Source organism: Pseudorca crassidens, chromosome 5 (assembly GCF_039906515.1).
Source record: "Pseudorca crassidens isolate mPseCra1 chromosome 5, mPseCra1.hap1, whole genome shotgun sequence".
NCBI lineage: Eukaryota > Metazoa > Chordata > Mammalia > Artiodactyla > Delphinidae > Pseudorca > Pseudorca crassidens.
This window is the reverse complement of record NC_090300.1, coordinates 73,029,324-73,050,039: the sequence shown is the minus strand read 5'-3', so window position 1 is coordinate 73,050,039 and position 20,716 is coordinate 73,029,324. Positions and strand designations below refer to the sequence as shown.

At 37.8% G+C, this 20,716-nt stretch overlaps 1 protein-coding gene across 3 annotated transcripts in view; it reads right to left on the bottom strand.

Annotated features, from left to right (window-relative positions):
• Positions 1-1,093: 1,093 nt before the first annotated feature.
• CCDC50 (coiled-coil domain containing 50) overlaps positions 1,094-20,716 on the bottom strand; it is a 65,889-nt gene continuing 46,266 nt past the window's right edge. For 2 of the 3 annotated variants that reach the window (XM_067738415.1, XM_067738416.1), the window contains 6 exons: positions 17,141-17,256; positions 16,669-16,713; positions 16,439-16,543; positions 14,161-14,240; positions 9,251-9,357; positions 1,094-7,431 (listed from right to left, as the gene is read on the bottom strand). In XM_067738415.1, the coding sequence (XP_067594516.1) occupies positions 7,412-7,431; positions 9,251-9,357; positions 14,161-14,240; positions 16,439-16,543; positions 16,669-16,713; positions 17,141-17,256 (473 nt within the window). In that variant the 3' untranslated portion in view covers positions 1,094-7,411. Of the gene's footprint in view, positions 7,432-9,250; positions 9,358-13,119; positions 13,305-14,160; positions 14,241-16,438; positions 16,544-16,668; positions 16,714-17,140; positions 17,257-20,716 lie in introns of those variants that run through there. The other variant, XM_067738414.1, reaches the window with a different exon arrangement.

The window sequence follows — 20,716 nt, the reverse complement described above, 5'->3', positions numbered from 1 at the left end:
ACTATACAAGCTGTAACGCGTGGCACGTGCGACAGCCCTCCCTTCGTGGCTTCCCAACTCCAATTTTGGATTAGGTTTCCTTAACACGTTTTCACAACAGTATAGATGTATAACTGAGATCACTTAGATTCCCCGTAATATTTGCCAGAGAAGGAAGTGAGGTCTTGAGTCCGGCCGAAGGAAACTAAATATTGGGTTGGCCAAAAAGTTCATTCAGGTTTTTCCGTAGCGCCATGAAAACCCCGAACGAAGTTTGTGGCCAACCCACTAGTTACCTCTTTAAAAATCAGTTTAACAGTCATTGAAAATAGTATCTTATTTTTGTTATGAGGGGTTTTTTTTTTGTTTGTTTTTGTTTTTGTTTTTTTGCGGTACACGGGCCTCTCACCGCTGGGGCCCCTCCCGTTGCGGAGCACAGGCTCCGGACGCGCAGGCCCAGTGGCCATGGCTCACGGGCCCAGCCGCTCCGCGACACGCGGGATCCTCCCGGACCGGGGCACGAACCTGTGTCCCCTGCATCGGCAGCCGGACTCTCAACCACTGCGCCACCAGGGAAGCCCGTATCTTATTTTTAAGTAACCTGCTACATTTCTGCAGAATCAGTTTCCTCATCATGATTAGTCTAGTAAAGAAAATTAGATAAAGAAACACCTCATAAAGGTAAAATGTTAAATGCTGATTATTATTAATGTCTATTTTTAACATCCATGGACTGCATGTGTGGTGCAGACTTGGTTTTTGGTCTCACGGAGCCTTTGATCATTCGGATTATTGTGTGAACATCCACTTACCTGTTTTTCTTTCAAATACATCAACCAAGCCACCAATCACCACACACAAAACAAAGCCACTTCTCTAACGGATTTTTTTTTTTTTCCTAACGGATTTGGACTTGGGAGTACTTGTTGAGAATGTTAATGTACTAGGAAGTATAGTGTTGTACATGGTTACAGTAACCAGAATAAGATAAAAAGCTACTGTTATTAAACAAAGATACATTCGGGTTAACTTTGTAAAGAAGAAAAAACAAATGAATATTCCCAGATCTTCCCAAGTCCTTGAATGTGGTAAAGAAAACATGAGACAGAGACCATTAACGTAATAAATGGATGACTGTATTAAGAGAAAAGGACAAGATTGGTGTTTGCCTCCATCCGTTCAGGAAAACAAGCACACGGACTTATACAATACTTTGGTTTAAAAATGATTCATAATATCAATGTTAAACTTGATATTGAAAGAATCCAATGGGTCACAAGGTGTAAAAAACGAACCACTGAAACACAAGCTTGCATAGATGAATGAATGAAGATGTATAACTGGCACTGAAGGGAGGCTTGAGCACTGGATTCTGAATGACGTTAGCACCTCAGCCGCCCAAGACAAAAGAACGTCTCCAGCACCACATTTTTCACTTTCCCCAATGAGGTCATGAGCAGAAACCTGTGCTGTATGAAGGTGGATTGAAACAGACTGTTTCCATCAACTTCTTCCAGAAGCGTGCACACATACCCACTGGTACCCAACATCAGTCACCTTAAGGCAGCCAGTGTCCCTCACAGTTTCACTTAATCTCTAGATAGCCATGTGATTTGAGGTGGCCTCCTTGTTTTCTGTCCTCAGACTGGCAACTCTATTCCATTAAGGTTCTGTTCAGTTCCATGAAGTAACTATTTCAAAGCTGCCTTTCCCTCCGGGGCTTGGCTACAAACTGATGAGCACTTGAGATAACATCTCACTTGTTTTTTAAACATCTACTTTCCAAATGTCAAAGGGCTTTCTTACCAAAGCATCCAAAACCTCTGGGCACTGTGCAGTTACCTCTTGCAAGAGGATACTTTTCCAAATTTTGAGACAAATGACAGCACCACCTCAAATGTCCTGAGCAACTTGATTTACATGAACAAACTCCTATACTTTATAATTCGGCACCTTTCAAAATACAATAGTGTTGGGATGGATTCTTCTTAAGGAAAACCGCATTACAGAGAATTCTCATTTTGGAACACCATTTTTATATGCTATCATAATACTTCATGAACTAAGTATTGGGTTGCCTTTAAGAGGCAGGTGAAAAATATAGCTATATCCGAGAAAGGGCGTTTGGCTTCCAGTCTATGACAAAGCTGAAGGTATAGCCTATGGGGATTTCAGAGGCTAATTCAATAAGAAATTTTAGAAATTCTGATATCAAAAACCCTCTCACTAAATTTAGAAAGAGTTAGAAACTCTTTTAGCAATTATGGTCTGAAACTCAGTGCAACAAAAATTTATCCTAAGTATATGTATGATGTGTAATAGTATATTCTCTCAACTGTCTTCTCTTTGCTGTCCTTAATCCTTGCTCTTTTGTGAAGGAAATGTCACTTGACCCCTGTCTTTCAATTCTTCCATTCTTTCTATATGAGACTCAGCAATGAATCATGGGGCACTAAGTTACACAATTAGTTCTGTTCTTATCCGAAATGCCTTATGCTATGAAAAAGTTACTCAAGATGAGAGAAACATTTTCTAGTTTGCTGAGAATACACAAAAACATTTAAGTCTATTAGGAACATATATCTAGGCAGTGTTCACACATATTTAAGGGCAAAGAGAATGATTTTTAGGACCAGACATTTCCACAAATCAACATGATTACTTAGATGATTGTGTTAGTCCGTAGCATCAAATACAACCCTAAAACACATTCTGATGTCTCCCCTACCATAGCAAAAGTTTCAGATTGATTTTCTCTTAAAAGTAATAAAATACAAACACTCTTCATATCAACAAATCTCCCATTTGAGTAAATGTCTCTGTTTTGTTTGGTTTTCTTTCTTTGTTAATGTATGCATTTTAATACATAAGAGTGTTGGTGAAATTCTTACAAAACGTAATGACTTCACACTGCATAAGAGAACCTCTGGAAATATCTTCTACACAGTAGCCATAGAAAAGGAGGACAGTCAACTCTCAATTATTTAGGAAGTGATCACCTGAAGAATCCGGTCAGGAAATTCTCTCTCGCCTACTACCAGCCTTCTTGGTCATGCCACTGCTCATTCACAGATGGAGAGGCGATTTGAAATGGAATGACATACCTATCAGTGTGGACGTCACTCACAGCTTGGTGTGAGGATGTCCAAAGCTTCTGATGATGAAGATGTCTGGGGCTCACCTGTGAATTTTATATCTCAATGGAGAGTTGACAGTCGTTCACATATAGGAAATACAGTACACTGACCTTGGTCAGAATCAAACTAATTTAAGGCAATACTGCTCCTCACAGACATTGCTGGCATACAGTGCAGGTCTCCTAAGAAAAGTGACTGTAGAAGTGAGGATTTCCTACTTTACCCTTTCCTTCTTGATTTCTCTAGAAATAAATTCAGCATTTCTAATGAGAGTTAAATGGCAAGAGTAACAACAGCCTCAACTCTTCCCTTTAACAGTCTTATGTATCCTCAGGGATAAAAGAGACTCTTCCCAGAGAACTCTGGGTGACACTGGGCGCCCTGTGCAGCATTATCAGGCCAGTCTCCAGTTTGCTTCTCCCTGCCCAGATGACCTACTATGGACTAGGGAGAAAAAAAGGATCCTATCACCAGTAAGATAAGCAGTTATGGCTTTAAGACTCACAGGCACCACCAGATAGGAGGAAAAATGGGATCATTTTATCTAACTTTTCTCTGACTCCAAGCAGTAAGCAATGGACAAAGTACTCCAAAAGTGTTTTTGTCTTTGTTTCTTTTCCTTTTCGCTCAAAGAGCAGGTTTTGATTTCTGTATGCTTGTTTCTAAAAAGCCAGTATTATCAGAATATAGTACACTATGTAACAGTGAAATCTACCTGAAGGATTCCCTTTTCCGTATTAACGTCCCCAACACAAATAGTGCTTTCCCAAAAGGGAAAAAAGCCTTTGAGTGCAAGTTCTATCTTGTTCTCAGTCCTTCAGAAAGCTGCTTACACAGGGGTCTTACGTCTTTATGTGGCTGAGGATATTACAGCCAATCACCACAGTTATCTTTCAAGGAGATCATCACTGAATAAAGGAATAATCTTGGTACTCCCCAACGTGATTTTTATATAAAGACAACACTCATTAAAAATCAAGGCCCTAGAGTGTTAACCACTTATGTGGTAAACTAAATGCACCATATTATACCAGGTGTTTCCAAAGAGCAATCTGGCACAAGACAAAATTCAGAGAACATTTGACAGTAGTAAAGAAAAATAATAATCAGTTGAAAGTTAATCAGTTTTATACTGAAAAGTCCCAGGATTGTGCGAAAGGTATGGACAATGTCTGCAACGGATTTATTCATGGTCCAGTCCCACTGTGGGCCACAGTACAGAAGAAAAGGGGAAAACAGGTCTGGTTCCTAATTTCCTCGTGAGTCCAGTGGAACACAGGCCCAAGTTCACGCATTATGGAATATGTTGATCTAGATCCAAGTGGCCACTGCCATTCTAAAAAGGTTTTCCTCCTGGGAGCATCTATCTGTATCCTTTCTAATTTAGATGTTTCTCTATGATCAAAAACCATATAGTCTTTCCTGCAGTTCATTAGTCTGCTGCTGGTTGTTGTAAAGTCACTTGGGAAATAGCAGGTCCAAGACTTTGTATGCAAAGTCACCTTCTAAAAATTGCAGTGTTATTTTAAAGCATGTGTAGCAACCGTCCAGTCTCCCAATAAAATTATGTCTAACAATGGTTAGACAGTAGAGTCACATTATTTTCAACTCAGAACATTTAATCTTACCCTTATCTAACCTTGCTTCCAGGCGATGACTTACAAAAAGTTAGGTTGCGGCAATGGGGTGTGCATGTCCAGTAGCCTTATGATAAGGTTCCACAACGCACTGTGCTCATTCAGTGATACTGATGTTAATGAGACCTGGTCTCCACAGAACAGAGGTATGGAAACAGAGAGATTTTCTAAAGGCCAGAAGTATTAGTTTACATCACAACATTAAAGCATAATACATTGTGGGCTTAAAAATTAAACTGCATGTGTTCCAGCAGTAGGAACAGAAACAAAATAAATGCTTCCATATTTATATAAAAATGACAAAGTGAAAAGCAGAGAACACAGTGAAGAATGCCTGGCAGTTTCTTAAAATACAATTGTTAGTTGCTTCTATAGTCTCAAAGATAACAATTACACTATTTGAATGAGAGTAAGAGGAATTCGACTGGTTGAATTTGATCTGTCTCCTTACTCACAGGGAAAGAATTATTCTGATACTCCTTAAAGTGTTTGCTTTACACAAAAAATTAAATTAAATTAAAATATTTAAAAATTCTAATCTTTTAAAAACCTTAAAAAAACCCACAAATTTTCAATACAGATGCTGAATTTGTGTGTCACGAGGGAAATACCACCTTTGGTCACTCACTAAGACAGCTGAAACACTAACATCCTGGGCACGTGCTAACTCACCTGACATTTGTTTTGAGTAAAATATATCCAGTTAGCATTTTACAATAATAAATACGACTGGATGAAGTAATACATGAGAGGCAAGAGAAACGTAGAATTTGAAAAGAAGAACTGATCATTGTGTGAGATAGAAAAATAAACATTTATAAAATAAAAATATGGCAAATGTTGCCCATTTGCCTGATTTTCAAGTAAAAATATACTGTTTTTTTTTCTTTAAAGCTACCATAAAAAACTTTTTAAAACATGAAGCAAAATCACAGGGCAGACCAAGAAAAATATAGCATTACTGTAAATCAACAGTACCTAAACTTTGGATATTGAAACCACCCTCTGGAATTTGATTTAAGGCTAGGGTCTCCGTTTGGTCTGCCCTTGCCTATTTAAATAAAGACTTTTTCTCATTCATTTCATCCTGGACATTCAAAGTCCTGTTATTCTTCCTTTCCCCAATTTTCTGAAATGACTACATCCTTAAGGGTTTTGTTTCTTTCTAGATTATCATTTTCCCAAAACTTAATTCTTAGATATCTTTTACTTAAGTTCACACAGTCCAAAAACTTTATGAAACTAAAGATCTTTCTCAAAATGAAAAACCCAAATCTGCTCTGAGAAACTAGTCTAAAAAGCTTCCTGAATATTGCCCAACTTTAAAGACTATCTCAAAAGATAAGGCAAACAGAAGCCAGAAAAGAATGGATTAACCGTTTTTCTCAAGTCACCCACAGATTTCTTTCCTAAACAAACATCACACTAAAATGCCAAAAACGTCAGATTCATACAATGAAAAATAACAGGAAGTCAGGCTGAAAGGATATTATTTATATATATAGCATGACTGATACTTATGTTAACTAACTAGTATGGGAAAAGAGGCATTTCCATGAGGTTAGAAGATGGAAAAAAATTCCGTATTTCTTGAAGAGGGGTTTAAAGGTCTGGCACAAAAGGAATCCAATGCCCCTGTGTCATTAACAAATATGTAGAACCAAATAGTTGCATGAAGAACCCCTTTATCAACTTCATGCCCAATTAATCTACTTCTTGACAGACACACAAAATATTTTTGAGAGGTTGGCCAACATATGCTGCTATGATCAATCTTACAGCTAGAGAAAATGATGGCAGCACCATGTATAGAAACATCTTTCCAATTCCATTCCCTTCGGCTTTATAAGTAAATGTAAAGTAAGAGAAGGGATACAAAATTTTTCATTTTCAGTTTTTCGATTTTCAGTTGATTTTGCACAGACTTTAGTTAAAACTTCACAGAATTAAATTTTTGCTAGTAAATACTAATAGATGGTCCAATGCGCAGAGGCTTCAGAAAGCCTTGCTATTGAGGAGGCAATGGCAGCGACGGTGTTAGTGAACGACATCTAGGCCAATCTTCTCAGGAGGGCATGTAAGGATACGTAAAACCTCTACAGTCCTGGTAGTCTGTTACATATTTCAACTGTTCCAGGTTTTTTTTTTTTTTTTTTTAATATTTTATGGTTGTGATTTTTTTCTTTCCTTGAATAGTAAAAAGCAAATGTCTCTGTCTTTTAATATATCATACACTAATGAACCAAAAAAAAGCTATTTCTTATATTCTTTTATTCTGCATTGCATCCAAACATTGTGTTACTTTGATCATTATCTCCACAAAATTCTAATTGCTAAAGAAAGCCTATTCCCTAGATATCAATACTCCATACCTAACGAAAATGGCATTTTATAGAGCTCTTAGATACTATATCCCAGGAAGCATATGCAGCATAAAGGTGGCCAATATTCAGAAGCTAGATTTTCTTGTACTGCCCACGTGATCAGGAATAACCAAAACATTTTAAATGAATGAAAATTATTTATGGTCTAAAAAACACTTGAGGATAAATCTGAGGAATACAAAATATAGGAGAAAAAAATAAGCATGGAATGCATTCTGTATCATCCAGTAATTTTGCTACAGTGAGTCCGTTTTCAAGGCAGGTTTCTAGGTTTTTACGGCTTATAATGGAAACCTGGAGAGAGAAGGAAAAAAGAAGAAAAACGATGAAGGAAAAATCTCTGAGACACTTTTTCTCCCTGCTCAGGTAAAATAATTTACCTATATTTATATGCATTTCAAGTGGTTCATATTTTGTTTGTTTTTGGTTGTAAGAATACAACTGGCTCTCCATATCTGCAGGTTCCCCATCCACCATGGACTGAAAATAGTCAGAAAAAAAATTTCCAGAAAGTTCCAAAAAGCAAAACTTGAATTTGCCATACGTTTGCAAGTATTTACAGAGCATTCGCACTGTATTACGTATTGGAAGTAATCTAGAGATGATTTACAGTTTAGGGGAGGACGCGTGGCAAATGCTATGCCATTTTATACAAGGGTCTTGAGTATCTGAGGATTCTGAGATCCTCGGGGGTCCTGGAGCCAATCTCCTGCAGATAACCAGGTTGAATTTACATTCAGAATCAATGTGTTATTTTAATATTATGTATCAAATGTATGTCAAGGACAGGAAGGCACCTCCTAAAAGTGATGCATGTATATAATTTGAGAAAGAACCTCATGAACTTCCTCCAGTTAAACAAGGGATGGTAAAAAGGCCACCAACCAATGGAAATTGTAGTGTATGGGTTGTTTTGATAATATTCAACTAATCTCATCTTTTAAGTAATGTTTTTTGTCTTAATGTCAACACTGGATGAATGACAGAATGATAGGGAAGCAGGAGAAGGAGAGCTTTTAAAAAAATACAAATGTCTGGCAAAACCTGCCCCCGGAAATTCTAATTTAATTAGTCTAGAGTTGCACCTGTGCAATGGTATCTTGTAATCACCTCAGAAAAGAAAATTTAAGTAAGTTCGGGAAGGCAATCATTAGATTTGGGAAAGGATAATGAAAACATCACCTAATAAATCTTCAAAAACCGTAAAAAAAACCAAACATCAATTGATAAGACCTAATCTTTGTAAAGTCTGTTGCAATCTGCTTTCATATATTTTACTCATATAATCCTGACCATGCTGATACCATTAAAATCACCTCCATTTTTCGATGAGCAAATTAATATGAGAAACTACATTTTCCTCACTCATTTTATGACTGTCATAAAAATACATCTAAGGGAACGCATACGGTTAGTAGAGGAACTAGACCCGATTATTCCTTTCATTTTAAAGATCTGGTCCAACTTAGATCTCGTATTTTTTTCTCATGTTCTTTGTCCCATTTTTCTTCCATGTGATGTGTTTTGTGTGATGTGTGTATGTATGTGCGTATTTTAATCTAATTAAGGGAATCATGGGCAGATGAGAAACAAGAGCCAAGACAGGAAAAGCCCAGTAGATCTAGATGCGGGACACAGTCTCCCTTTAAGAATCTGATAAAAGCTATGAACAAACTCTCTCCGGACCCTTGAACAATGTGGGGTTTAGGGGTGCTGATTCTCTGCACAGTTGAAAATCCGTGCATAATTTATAGTTGGCCCTCTGTATACACATCTGCAGACTCAGCCAGTATGGATGGTGTAGTACTGTAATATTTATTACTGAAAAAAATCCATGTATAAATGAACCCCTGTGCAGTTCAAACCTGTGTTGTTCAAGCGTCGACTAACTGTACATAGAAAAGTCCTGTATTCAGCTTAAGGTGTTTGCTTTCTGTTTTTTAATCATTTTTGTTTGTTTTCCAAAAAATGAAGACTATTACAATGATCTTCCAAGAGGAAGAATAACTTATTTTTCCACTCTAGTGATCTATAAGACAGCATCTGGCTTTTCCACCACAGCATGAGGACTATTAAAACGGATCTGAAACCTGACCATATATATTTTTATTACCTTTATGAGAAGACTCTGACTTTGAGAAATGACGTGTGGAATTATGCTGGTTTGTAAAATGAGTGTAATCCAAATCCTCAGCCTCTGTCATGGTAGGTGGTAGTGGCCTGAAAAAAAGTTAGAATTTAAAGAGATACTCTAAGGAGTAATGACAACAATTCCACCTCTCACTGGATCTCTTGGCAAAGACATTTTCAGTAGAAATACAAAGCCAGAATATTTTAGAATCCTCATGTTAGTTCCTGGCCAGTTACATGACCTTGGATAAATTATTTAATCTTACTGTTCCTTTGTTCTGATGCCCATAATTCAATGAAAACAAATATTTTCTGAACACCTAATATGTGTGAGGCATTGTGCTAAGGGCTAGAGAAACAAAGATTAATGTTATCACTGCCACTAATGAGAAGTATACTTTGTTTTGGTAGGTATTACGAAGAAAAAGAGAAAGAAAGGAAAGGATAGAAGGGAAGAAAGTAATTAAGGGAGAGAGGGAGGCAGGTAAGAAGGGAGGACAGAGAGGGGACGCTGGCCAACACAGAAAATTTAGAGCAAAGTTCCTTACACCACTAGGTGGCAGAGTAGAACTTAGAGAAGGAAAGGGCAGTAATACCAATTACATGTGCAACTTTTCATGTCAAAACAAGACAAACTGTAAAAATAAATTGGGAAACTTTTAATACTCCAAACTTTGTATTATTTTACTTATATAACATAGATTTTTACAGACATTTGGCACTGATAAAGATAGAACAAAATCTCTCCCTTTTTTTCGTTGTTGTTTCCTAAAGGTGTGCTCAACATTTGTGTTAAAGCATGGAACCAGATGAGGTTAAGACCTGCCAAATATACAGCCACGTTGTAGGATGCGTCGTGTAATTATATATGCAATATGGAAAGCATAAATATTTTGAAGTTTGGAAAGTTATGGTCGGTTTGGGTATAATGGGTTCTGTCATATAAGAATGAGGACAAGTGTTCAAATTTCTCACCCTGACCCAAGCAGTAGGTATCTCCCTGGGTAGTCAGTGTCTGGAAGAGGTCAGCATCGGATGTAAATGTGTATATATATTGAGGGCTATGCTATGGGCTCTGCAGAGACAATCTCAACTTTCAGAATGAGTTTGCATGGTAGCTATCATCCACATATTTTAGAGTTAGATTAGGTTAGATCAGGTAAGCGATCTAAGTTCACACAGTTGGTTAGTGGTAGAGCCAGGGCTCAAACTCAACTGGACTTCAAAACCAGTGCTCTTAACTACTATACTATGCTCTGCTACATAGGTGTGTATTTTTATCATTAGCATTATCTGCATTCAAGATTATACAAACACACACACACATACACACAAGCACACATACTCCTTATACTTTCAAATGGTACGTGGCATATGTTTTTATACTTTCTTACATTTTTATACACATATGATAAATATGAGTGTAACAAATAACGTGGCATTTTTCTTGTTTTTCTTTTTGAACCATTTGTTTACAAATATTAGAAATCAAATCAGTGTTTTCCTTTCATTATTCATGGATATTTATAACATTCGCCTTTAAAAAGTAACATAACACTTGGCAGGGACAGCTGACACAAAGCAATCTGACTCCAGAATTAAGAAAGTTAATTAAAGAAGTAACTTAGGCTCAAGAAAACAGGATTGGTAATCAGGGTGGCAGGCTCTATTTTGTACTCTTTTTAATACCCTCATTAGGTGACTGGAAACTGGAGAAACACAAGCCAACTGGTACTGTCAAAAAAACTCTATGTTGGGCTTCCCTGGTGGCGCAGTGGTTGAGAGTCCGCCTGCCGATGAAGGGGACACGGGTTCGTGCCCTGGTCCGGGAGGATCCTACATGCCGCGGAGCGGCTGGGCCCGTGAGCCATGGCTGCTGAGCCTGCGCGTCCAGAGCCTGTGCTCCGCAACGGGAGAGGCCACAGTGGTGAGAGGCCCACGTACCGCAAAAAAACAAAAACAATAAACTCTATGTTTATTGCCTCACCATCAACTCATCATCCAGGAAAGGGATGCTAAAGAGTGAAACAAAGTATAGGACACCAACGAGTTCTCTAGGATCCCCCCTATAAGGATAAACAAACGAATCTAGAATGCCCTCAGTTCTCTTGGTGTGCTGTTTTGTTCAATATTTGATTACACGGAGAACAAATCTTGCCTTACTGCTTCCAGGGGTCCTACCAAACTATTTGTTACACTGGAGACAGTTACTTCAGTTAAGGGTATTCATATCCAAAGTTGGAAAAATCCTGTTAACTAATAGTTTGTTCTACAGTTTTTGATGTATTAGGATTACTTGTTTCCAACTGCTCGTATGAAATGATTTGTATCTTTAAGCTAATAGTGATAAAGCCAAATATGCTTCAGAATTCACTCAAAATTCATTTCTTTAAGAAGCCCGCCTAGACACCTAGACTAGTTTAAGTGTCTCCTTATGCTCTGCTAACAACCTGTATTTTTCATCCTTAGCATTTAACACAATCATAATAGTTATTTGTATAATTATCTGTTTAGGTTATAAATTTCATAAGAGCAGGAAACAACTTTTTTTGACTGCTGCTTACTTTAGCTCTGGACAATTTATTAGGGTGCTCAATAAATACTTGATAAATGAGGAAAGGGAGACAAATATATTTCATATTCATAAGAATACTGTAGGAACTAAATGAGATTTATAAAATCCTTAAGTTTTTCTAAGGGAAAAATGCAAAACTAAAATACCAAGTAGTATTATTAATATACAATCCTAGAGTTAAAACAATTTGGAACTTGGGTTGAAACTTTTTCCAATTACAAAGAATTGGAATTAACTCAGATTGCCTACTGGTTCTCTATTTTTTTAGACTAGAAATCTTATAATAGACAATGCAAATGACTTTTAACCATGACTGTTACACTTAAGTAAACGTCTTGAACTAGCAAGCTCCATGTTTCTCAACCCTTGAAACCATCTCTTTCTGTACAAATGGATAACTCAACTTCCACCATGATTAAATATGAAAGAGGAAACCGCAGACTCTAACCAGAAAGCATACCTTCTGATATTAGTTGTATAAGATACCTATAATAAGATAATAGGCTTTAAGTTTTAACTATGAAAATATAGGTTTCATAAAATTCTTATTCATTTTTGTTTTGCCATATATAGTCTTTCTGCAAAAGCTATTTAAAGACAAACATTCCTCTTAATTCAATTCAGTTCTATTAGTCATAGGCCACTTCTCACTCATTTACAATAGCCATTTTTAACACAGGATCATTTGATTATTCATAATCAAATACATCAAATATTTTAAAGAGTACCTATTACATTCCAGAAACTTGTTTTCAACTTTAATAAATCCTTTAAATAGACATTCCAGACTGTTCTATCATAGGCTGTCAAAGTTATTCTAAAAAAGCCCAAGGTGCCAAGGTGTTCTAAAAGGCCCAAGGACTTCGAAGACTGCAAAATTACTAACTCTAAAGATGATTTTAATTCCCTTCATTAAAAAAAGCATAATATGCCACACCTATTTACCTACTGAGAACAGTTTAGTTACTTCTTATTTTCCTTGGCTGTTGCAGGGATGTAAATAAAGCTGAAGTATGTAGTTCTAAAATTTGCTTTAAAAGGCATTTGGCATGTGCATAACTAAAAGCTGGAAGAGGAACCAATTTTATACAATTAGACAAACTACACTACTGTTGCCCTAAAAGCTTTACAACCTGATATAATTTTCTGAAACGTATTTATCTTCTGAAAGCCCATGGATTTAAAAGTAGAGTATGGCATTTTAAGGACACTATATTCTCTTCAAGGAAACAAGTCTCGTAGTTTAAGTGTGAGCCATGAGTGGCAACAACAGTGTATACTTTTCAGTGTGATAAAATTTTTGTTTTAATAATTAATGAAGGGCTTCCCTGGTGGCGCAGTGGTTGAGAGTCCGCCTGCCGATGCAGAGGACACGGGTTCGTGCCCCGGTCCGGGAGGATCCCACATGCCGCAGAGCGGCTGGGCCCGTGAGCCATGGCCGCTGGGCCTGTGCGTCTGGAGCCTGTGCTCCGCAGCGGGAGAGGCCACAACAGTGAGAGGCCCGCGTACCGCAAAAAAAAAAAAAAAAAAAAAAAATTAATGAATATATTATTAATAATCAGGACCAAAATACAAAGTTTCAATAATTTAGAGTTTTCAAAATATTAGATTTAGTGTTACTTTTGTCTTTTTCTATTTAACGCTCTCTCTTCCTCTTCCAATCAATTTCCCTTTGAAAATCAACAGAAAGAAATAAAGAAAAAATAAAGGTTGCTTCCCCAGAGACTTAAATGTTGAGAACCTGCAGTGGAAAAACAGCAGACGTTCCATAACCATGACCCAGGACTGCTTGAGAGAAGTCAGAAAGTATACATAGCATAGCCACAGCTATTTGATCTAGTGGGATTTAGAACAATCTGCAATGACTCAAATGAGTATTTGCCTAGGACGTTGAGACTCACAGAGAAATGAATTTAGGTGTATGTAAATGTCATGCACACACTAATGTGACCATGAAACTCAGAAAAAATTTAAAACCTGAGATTTTACTTAGGAAAATGGTTAATCTCATCCCTTCCTAGCTGAGGGCAGTCAATTCAGTGACTCCAGAGACAAGAACTTGGTCCTAACCAAAAGTACATCTTTCCTTCTATACCCCAGCTTCTGTAAAATTCTCCGTCTTCCTGATTTGCCTCGTTCAACCCAATTTAAAACTGAAAACAAAGCTTGAAAATAACCCTGCAAGACTTGATACCACCTTACAACTGCAGATTTCTGGATCTCCTTTCCAAGGAACAAACACTCTTTTCAGGCAGCCAACATCTCCTTACTCACCCCAAGATCAAGTTCCTCACTCCCTTTTTCAGGTGTCATCTTACCGTGCTGGCCTGTCATTCTTAGAATGGTGATGTTCATCACTCTCTCTTGACTTTGAGTGTGCTGATTTAGCTGTCTTGGGCTATGGGGAAAAAAAAGAAAAGAAAAACACACACACATACAGAAAACAGCAAACAAACAGAGAAAGATTAGATTTATTAATTATCTAAATGATATGAAACTCTCCTTTAGTAATTTCAGGTTACTTACATCCAGTTGAGCAACTTAAAATATTTTTAAATACAGCCACTCAGAGACAAAAAAATATATAATCATGAAAGTCTGTTGCAGGTTTTCAGTACAGCCAGATGAGTGGGCTAAACACACACAAACACGATCCCCCATAGAGATGCGCTTGGCCACCCATTATTAACAGAACAGCTGCACAGCAGCTGAGGAGAGCTATAACTGATCAGGACCCTATCACGCCTTCCAGGGACAGACGCCCCTCCCCCATATTCTCTGCCTTAGCTCCTCCCTGAAGTACCTAGGTAACAGTATCTGGTGCACATTTCCTGAGTGGTTTTACAGATGTGAAAACCCCCACCAAATGGAAGATGTTAACTACTTGATGACCATGAGCACACAGCCCCCAGGCCTTCTAAAAATGCTCTCCTGAAACCCACCGGGGAGTTCAGGCTTCTTGAGTACTAGCAGTCCCAGACTACTGGTAGGGGGCCTTACAGTAAACGCTGCGCTTTCCTTCCCCACAACCCAATGTCAGTAGAGTGGCTTTACTGCACATGGGTGAGCGGACCCAAGTTTGGTTCAATAACAGAACTGGCGGGACTCCCAGAGTCTGTGGAATCTAGCTTCATGCTCTTAAGCTTATTTCTGAACACCTGACTTAGGGATGGTAATTTTCAAGCTCAGAAACTAAGGCATATTCATGCCAACTTTTCCAGGAGAGAAACAATTCCAGCACCAGTTACAGAATCTAGAGATGACAGAAGTCCTGATACTGCTAGAAATGTGGTCTACCCCCTCTTCCTTTCCTGATTTGCAATCTTTAAAAATACCTACTCCCTCACAGTTAACAAAGAACCTGAGTAACTCCTGGTCAACTACTTATGGTTTAATTTACGTAACAGAAGCATTTGGGAACCCTTCTACCAAAATGAAATATGTCTGTTAGGAAAAATCATGCATTACTAAGAGAGTACAGGAGGGAGATAAATTAAATAATTAACATGCAAATAATATTTTCATCCGCTTTCAGACTCACAACTAGGTAACTGAGCAACAGGCAATAGTAGAGAGGTACTGTTATCATGCTTTCTCTGTCTTTGTTTTCCTCAAAACATGCTGAGACTGTGACAGGATCAGAGACCCAAGGGAGGATTTTGTTTGAGAGAGGGAGGGAAGGGGGGAGGGGAAGAACAGTGCTAAACATCAACCATATCATGGACACACACCCTGGCTCCATCCTTCCAGCATAGTACAAACTCCCTCCCTAAAAGCCTTTACTATATGAATTCTCACCCCCGCTCCTTTGTTGCTTTTCCGTTTTGTATTTTTCAGCCAGCTTGACCTTGTATCTGTTAGCTGTCTATAGTTTATCTTCCTCTCTACATTACACATTATTCTGGGGAAAATCTATCTTTGTCTTTCCCTGTAAGTCCGGAGTGGTCCTTTGCACACAGTAGCTAATGAGTAAGATCTGTTCAACTAAACTTGCAATCACCATATACAACAATTAGATTACAGGAGAATGAACAGCAGTCGCTGACTATTCTGTCTACTATTTCTGATTAACGAGGGGATGCTTACAGTTCAAGCTCATGCTAGAGGGTTTCATATGCAATGATTGCTGGTGATAAGAATGGCCGTCAGTCTGCCATGGGTCAAGTGATGTCAGAGGAAACAGAGACACCTGCACATGATCAAGGAGGAAAGGCAGTATACGCAAACAGGGAAAGTTGAGAGAAGAAGAGAAGGGCACTGTGGAAATTTAAGAGCAAGTGAAAACACTACATTCTCCTGTAAGGCAAGCATAGTAAACCTAAGATTGCTCATGGCCAGAGGCACCTACCTGCATCTCAGCTGGTCTTAAAATGAAGGACATGAGTTTTCCGACCTTAGCAGTAACTTTTTACATAGTTACTTTGAAGAATTCAATATGATTTTTCATGGTGAATCTGACTTTTACAAGTCAGATTCACATATGCAATACAGATAATTTGTATACCCTAAATATATTTGTGAGCTTACCCTAAAACAACGTCTCCCCATTTCAGTTCTAATTGTATTTCTAATTAAAAACAAACAGACAGACCCTACCTTCCACTCGGGGTCATGCTTTCTTTTGTCCAAAGATGATTTCTCCCGTTCCCTGGCTTTCTTGTAAGCTTTCTTTTCTTCAGCCATTAGAAGTCTAGCGATTTCCTAAACAAAGTCCAGTCAATATCATTGATTGCAAAGTTGCAGGTAGAAAATTGGGATAAATTGGGATAAAAACAGGGATATATCCAAAGAATATCAGCTAAACAAATTAACTAACACGAACTCACCTCATCCTGAGCTACCTGAGCTGCTCTCATGTCCACCTGGGTAGCCTACGGTATAGAAAATACAAAAAAGTATAATTTAATTGGAATCTGTGTTGTCCATTTAAAAAAAAAATCTTCATAAAAATAAATTGGTATTTGAAACTAGTGGTGATTAACACCCCTGAAGATGATAATCAGTTGGTATACTTTTGTTAGCCAGAGCAGGGTCTATTTTTATCAAATTCTACAGTGGATTCTTAGAGAATTATCAGAACTCAATAAAGGAGAGACAGGGATATGGAATTCTGTTGCTAATGCTTACTCGGTGAGTACAACTGGACACGTTATTCCTATTGTCTTGATATTTCCACCCATAAAAAAGGTATCAGTTTCTTGACAGAGGACTATAATGCCTATTATATAATGTCAAGATTGATTCAATTCACAAAAAACCCACTAATTCACCTAAAATTCTGTATTAAAGGTTGCTCACCAAAATTTCTTCTTCTTGCAGTTTTCTGGCAATTTCAGCATCATTCCATTCCTGATCCCTGTTGGTCACTCGTGATGGAGTAGAGACCACTTCCTTCATCCCTCTGGGCTTCATTCCTAGAAAAAGCTCAGTGCAGTAAGGCTACTGAGTGTGTTTTCTGAAAAGTGGCAAAATTTATGATAAAGAAATTTTTCTTCAGTATCTAACAGTGACAATACTGCCTCCACTCTAAAATTCAACGTAGGGTGTGCTGGAAATCATTGTTTCCCCTAGGCATGCAAGACGTGATACAGGTAATCCACACATTTAAAACAAAGTTACCCACCCAAACCTGCTGGGTAAAAACTGCCCTCTCACATAGTTTCTCCAGCAGTAGAAAATCATACAAGGAACTGTAAGTGAGGCTTTTGCAAAACAGGAAGTGAAAAAAGATTAAGTCCCTGAAATAAAAAGAATTTAGAGAAAAGCAAGTTATTTGGAGTTTTAAAGAGACTAAACTGTCAAGGCTGGAGGAGATGAGAGGCTTTCCATCTTTTTACCTCGGCCCTGCACACCTTACTTCCGAGGGAACAGAAACAGCATCACCTGTGAGTTATGTGACAGTCCCTATTAACCAGTCAGTGGTCCTGCCAAGTGGCTTCTGCTCTTATGGCCTCCAAACCCACTTGCTTCAGAGCTTTCCTATAGCTCTGATCAGCTTAACGTTGCTAAATTTTACGCAAGATGTAACATAAGTGAAATGTCAGAGAGCACAATGACCTTAGAGTTCTATTGTTCTGAGGAGAAAGGAACATGGGGACTGGTATGGAATTTTGGCTTTTTACTTTGAAATTTTATAAGCAGCATATATTCCTTTTATAACTTTCAATTAAGTGGTAAATGCTAGTGGTTATTCTAAAATTGTGGGTATTTCCTTCTTTGTATCCTTTATAAATTACACTTATTCAAAAATGTGACTGTATTACATTCAAAAATAATAAAAAATTTTAATGCAGTGAATAAGATTAACCATCTGGAATAGCGACTTTCAGTAAATGGATTACTAAAGGGAGAAAGAAAATTTACTCCTAGTTGCCTATTTCTTTACATTAGAGGTTCTCAATCATGTCTATATATTAGAATCACTCGGAGTACTTTACATACACATGAAAATTTTTGATCCAAACCCCTGAGATTCTAATATAAGTAGCCTGGGTGAGATCTGGCCTTTGTTAGTTTATTTTAAATCTTACCAGTTGATTCTTAATTGCAATTACCATTAGAACTACTAGTTTGGTGTATTATGTCCATCAAATTAACTGTACACGAATATAACTTTTATCAAAATGCCTCAGCACATGATTCACTTGCTTTAAACAAAAGAGGAAAAAGGAAAGAAAATGATACAACTAAATTCTGGGCAAATGAAGAGTTTAAATTATCTGATGAAGCCTCTTTTTGAACTTTAAACCTAGCTTTGTGGTAAATCCAAAAGCCACAGACTCATCTGCCTTTCCCCAAATAAAGACTATTAAACCTGGCTTTCTTACCTTCAGGTCTATTAGCACCTGATTACCCAGAATTACAGAATCTACTTCAACTTCACATTATCTCTAGAGCTACTGAATCTTATGCTAAGCTGGGCTGGTTTTAACGCAGATTTCTGAGTGGTCTGGGACAGTCAGGAAACAGTGGTATACTCACTCCCAAGAGTAGATAAAACTCCTTGAGTTATGTTTAGCTTAGTCATAACTAGAAGGGAAGATTCAGGGAAAAATAAGTAAAATTAGATAGGGAAGTTGGCATTGGGAAAAGTCAGTGGACAAGATAGGTTGCTATACCATATGCCCTCCTACAGAAATGGCCCTTCCACGAGCAACCCAAAGCCTAGCTGAGGACGACAGGGGAGATCACACTTATGCCCTGCTCTTTCAATTTTGCCATCTGGGGAAAGAAGTACAATGGAAATGTGCTCAGATTTCAAGAACTAAACTTTCTCCACTACTATGCCTCCTACTCTACACCACAAGATTAACTGAGAAAATATTTTGTTTTAATATCAATCAAAGATGCTTGGAAGGCATTCAAATGAAACAGTCAAACAAAGAGTCTTATTTGGTTTGAAAGGTGTTAAGACTGTGACCTCTTGGCAGTTAAAAAGAGAATTACACATGGGAATTCCCTGGCGGTCCACTGGTTAGGACTCCGCACTTACACTGCCAAGGGCTCGGGTTCAATCCCTGGTCAGGGAACTAAGATCCCGCAAGCCATGCGGCATGGCCAAGAAAAAAAAAGAGAGCGAGAGAGAGAGAATGACATATAGATCAGTGGAACAAAACAGAGAGCCCAGAAATAAGCCCATGCATATATGTTCAATTAATTTATGGCAAAGAAGACAAGAATACACAATGGAGAAAGGACAGTCTCTTCAGTAAATAGTGCTGGGAAAACTGGACAGCCACATGCAAAAGAGTGAAATTTGACCACCAACCTATACCATACACAAAAATTAATTCAAAATGGTTTGAAGACTTGAATATAAGACCCCAAACAACAAAACTCCTAGAAGAAAACATAGGCAGTAAGCTTCTTGACACTGGTTTTGGAGATGACTTTTTGGATTTGACACCAAAAGAAAACTCAACAAAAACAAAAATAAGCAAGTGGGACTACAACAAACTAAAAAACTTCTTCACAGCAAAGGAAACCATAAACAAAATAAAAAGGCAACCTACAGAATGGGAGAAAATATTCACTAGTCACATACCTGATAAGGAGCTAACATCCAAAATATATAAAGGACTCATACAACTCAACAGCAAAAACACAATCTGATTAAAAAAATGGGCAGAGGATCTGAATAGACATTTTTCCAAAGAAGACATACAGATGGCCAACACATACGAAAAGGTGCTGAACATCACTAATCATCAGGGAAATGCAAATCAAAACCACAGTGAGGTATCACACCTCACACCGGTTAGAATAACTATTATCAAAAAGACAAGAAATAACAAGTGTTGGCAAGGATGTGAAGAAAAGGAAACCCCTGTGCACTGTTGGTGGGAATGTATGTTGGTACAGCCACTATGAAAAACAGTACAAAAGTCCCTCAAAAATTTTTAAAAAGTTAGAACTATCATACAATCCAGTAATTTCACTTCTGGGAATTTATCTGAAGGAAATGAAAACACAAACTCAAAAAGATATATGCACCCTGTGCTTACTGCATTATTATTATTTACAATAGCCAAGACACGGAAACAACCTAAGTGTCCATTGATGGATGAATGGATAAAGAAAATGTTAGATACATATACACAGACACACACACACACACACACACACACACACACACATATACACACAGGAATATTATTCAGCCATAAAAAAGAATTAAATCTTGCCATTTATGACAACAGGGATGGACCCTGAGGGCATCATGGTAGGTGAAATAAGTCAGAAAGAGAAAGGCAAATACTGTACGATTTCACTTATATGTGGAATCTAAAACAAAACAAAAAGTCCTGAGCTCAGAGATACAAAGAATAGATTTGTGGTTGCCAGAGTGGGGGTTGGTGGGGTGGGCAAAATGAG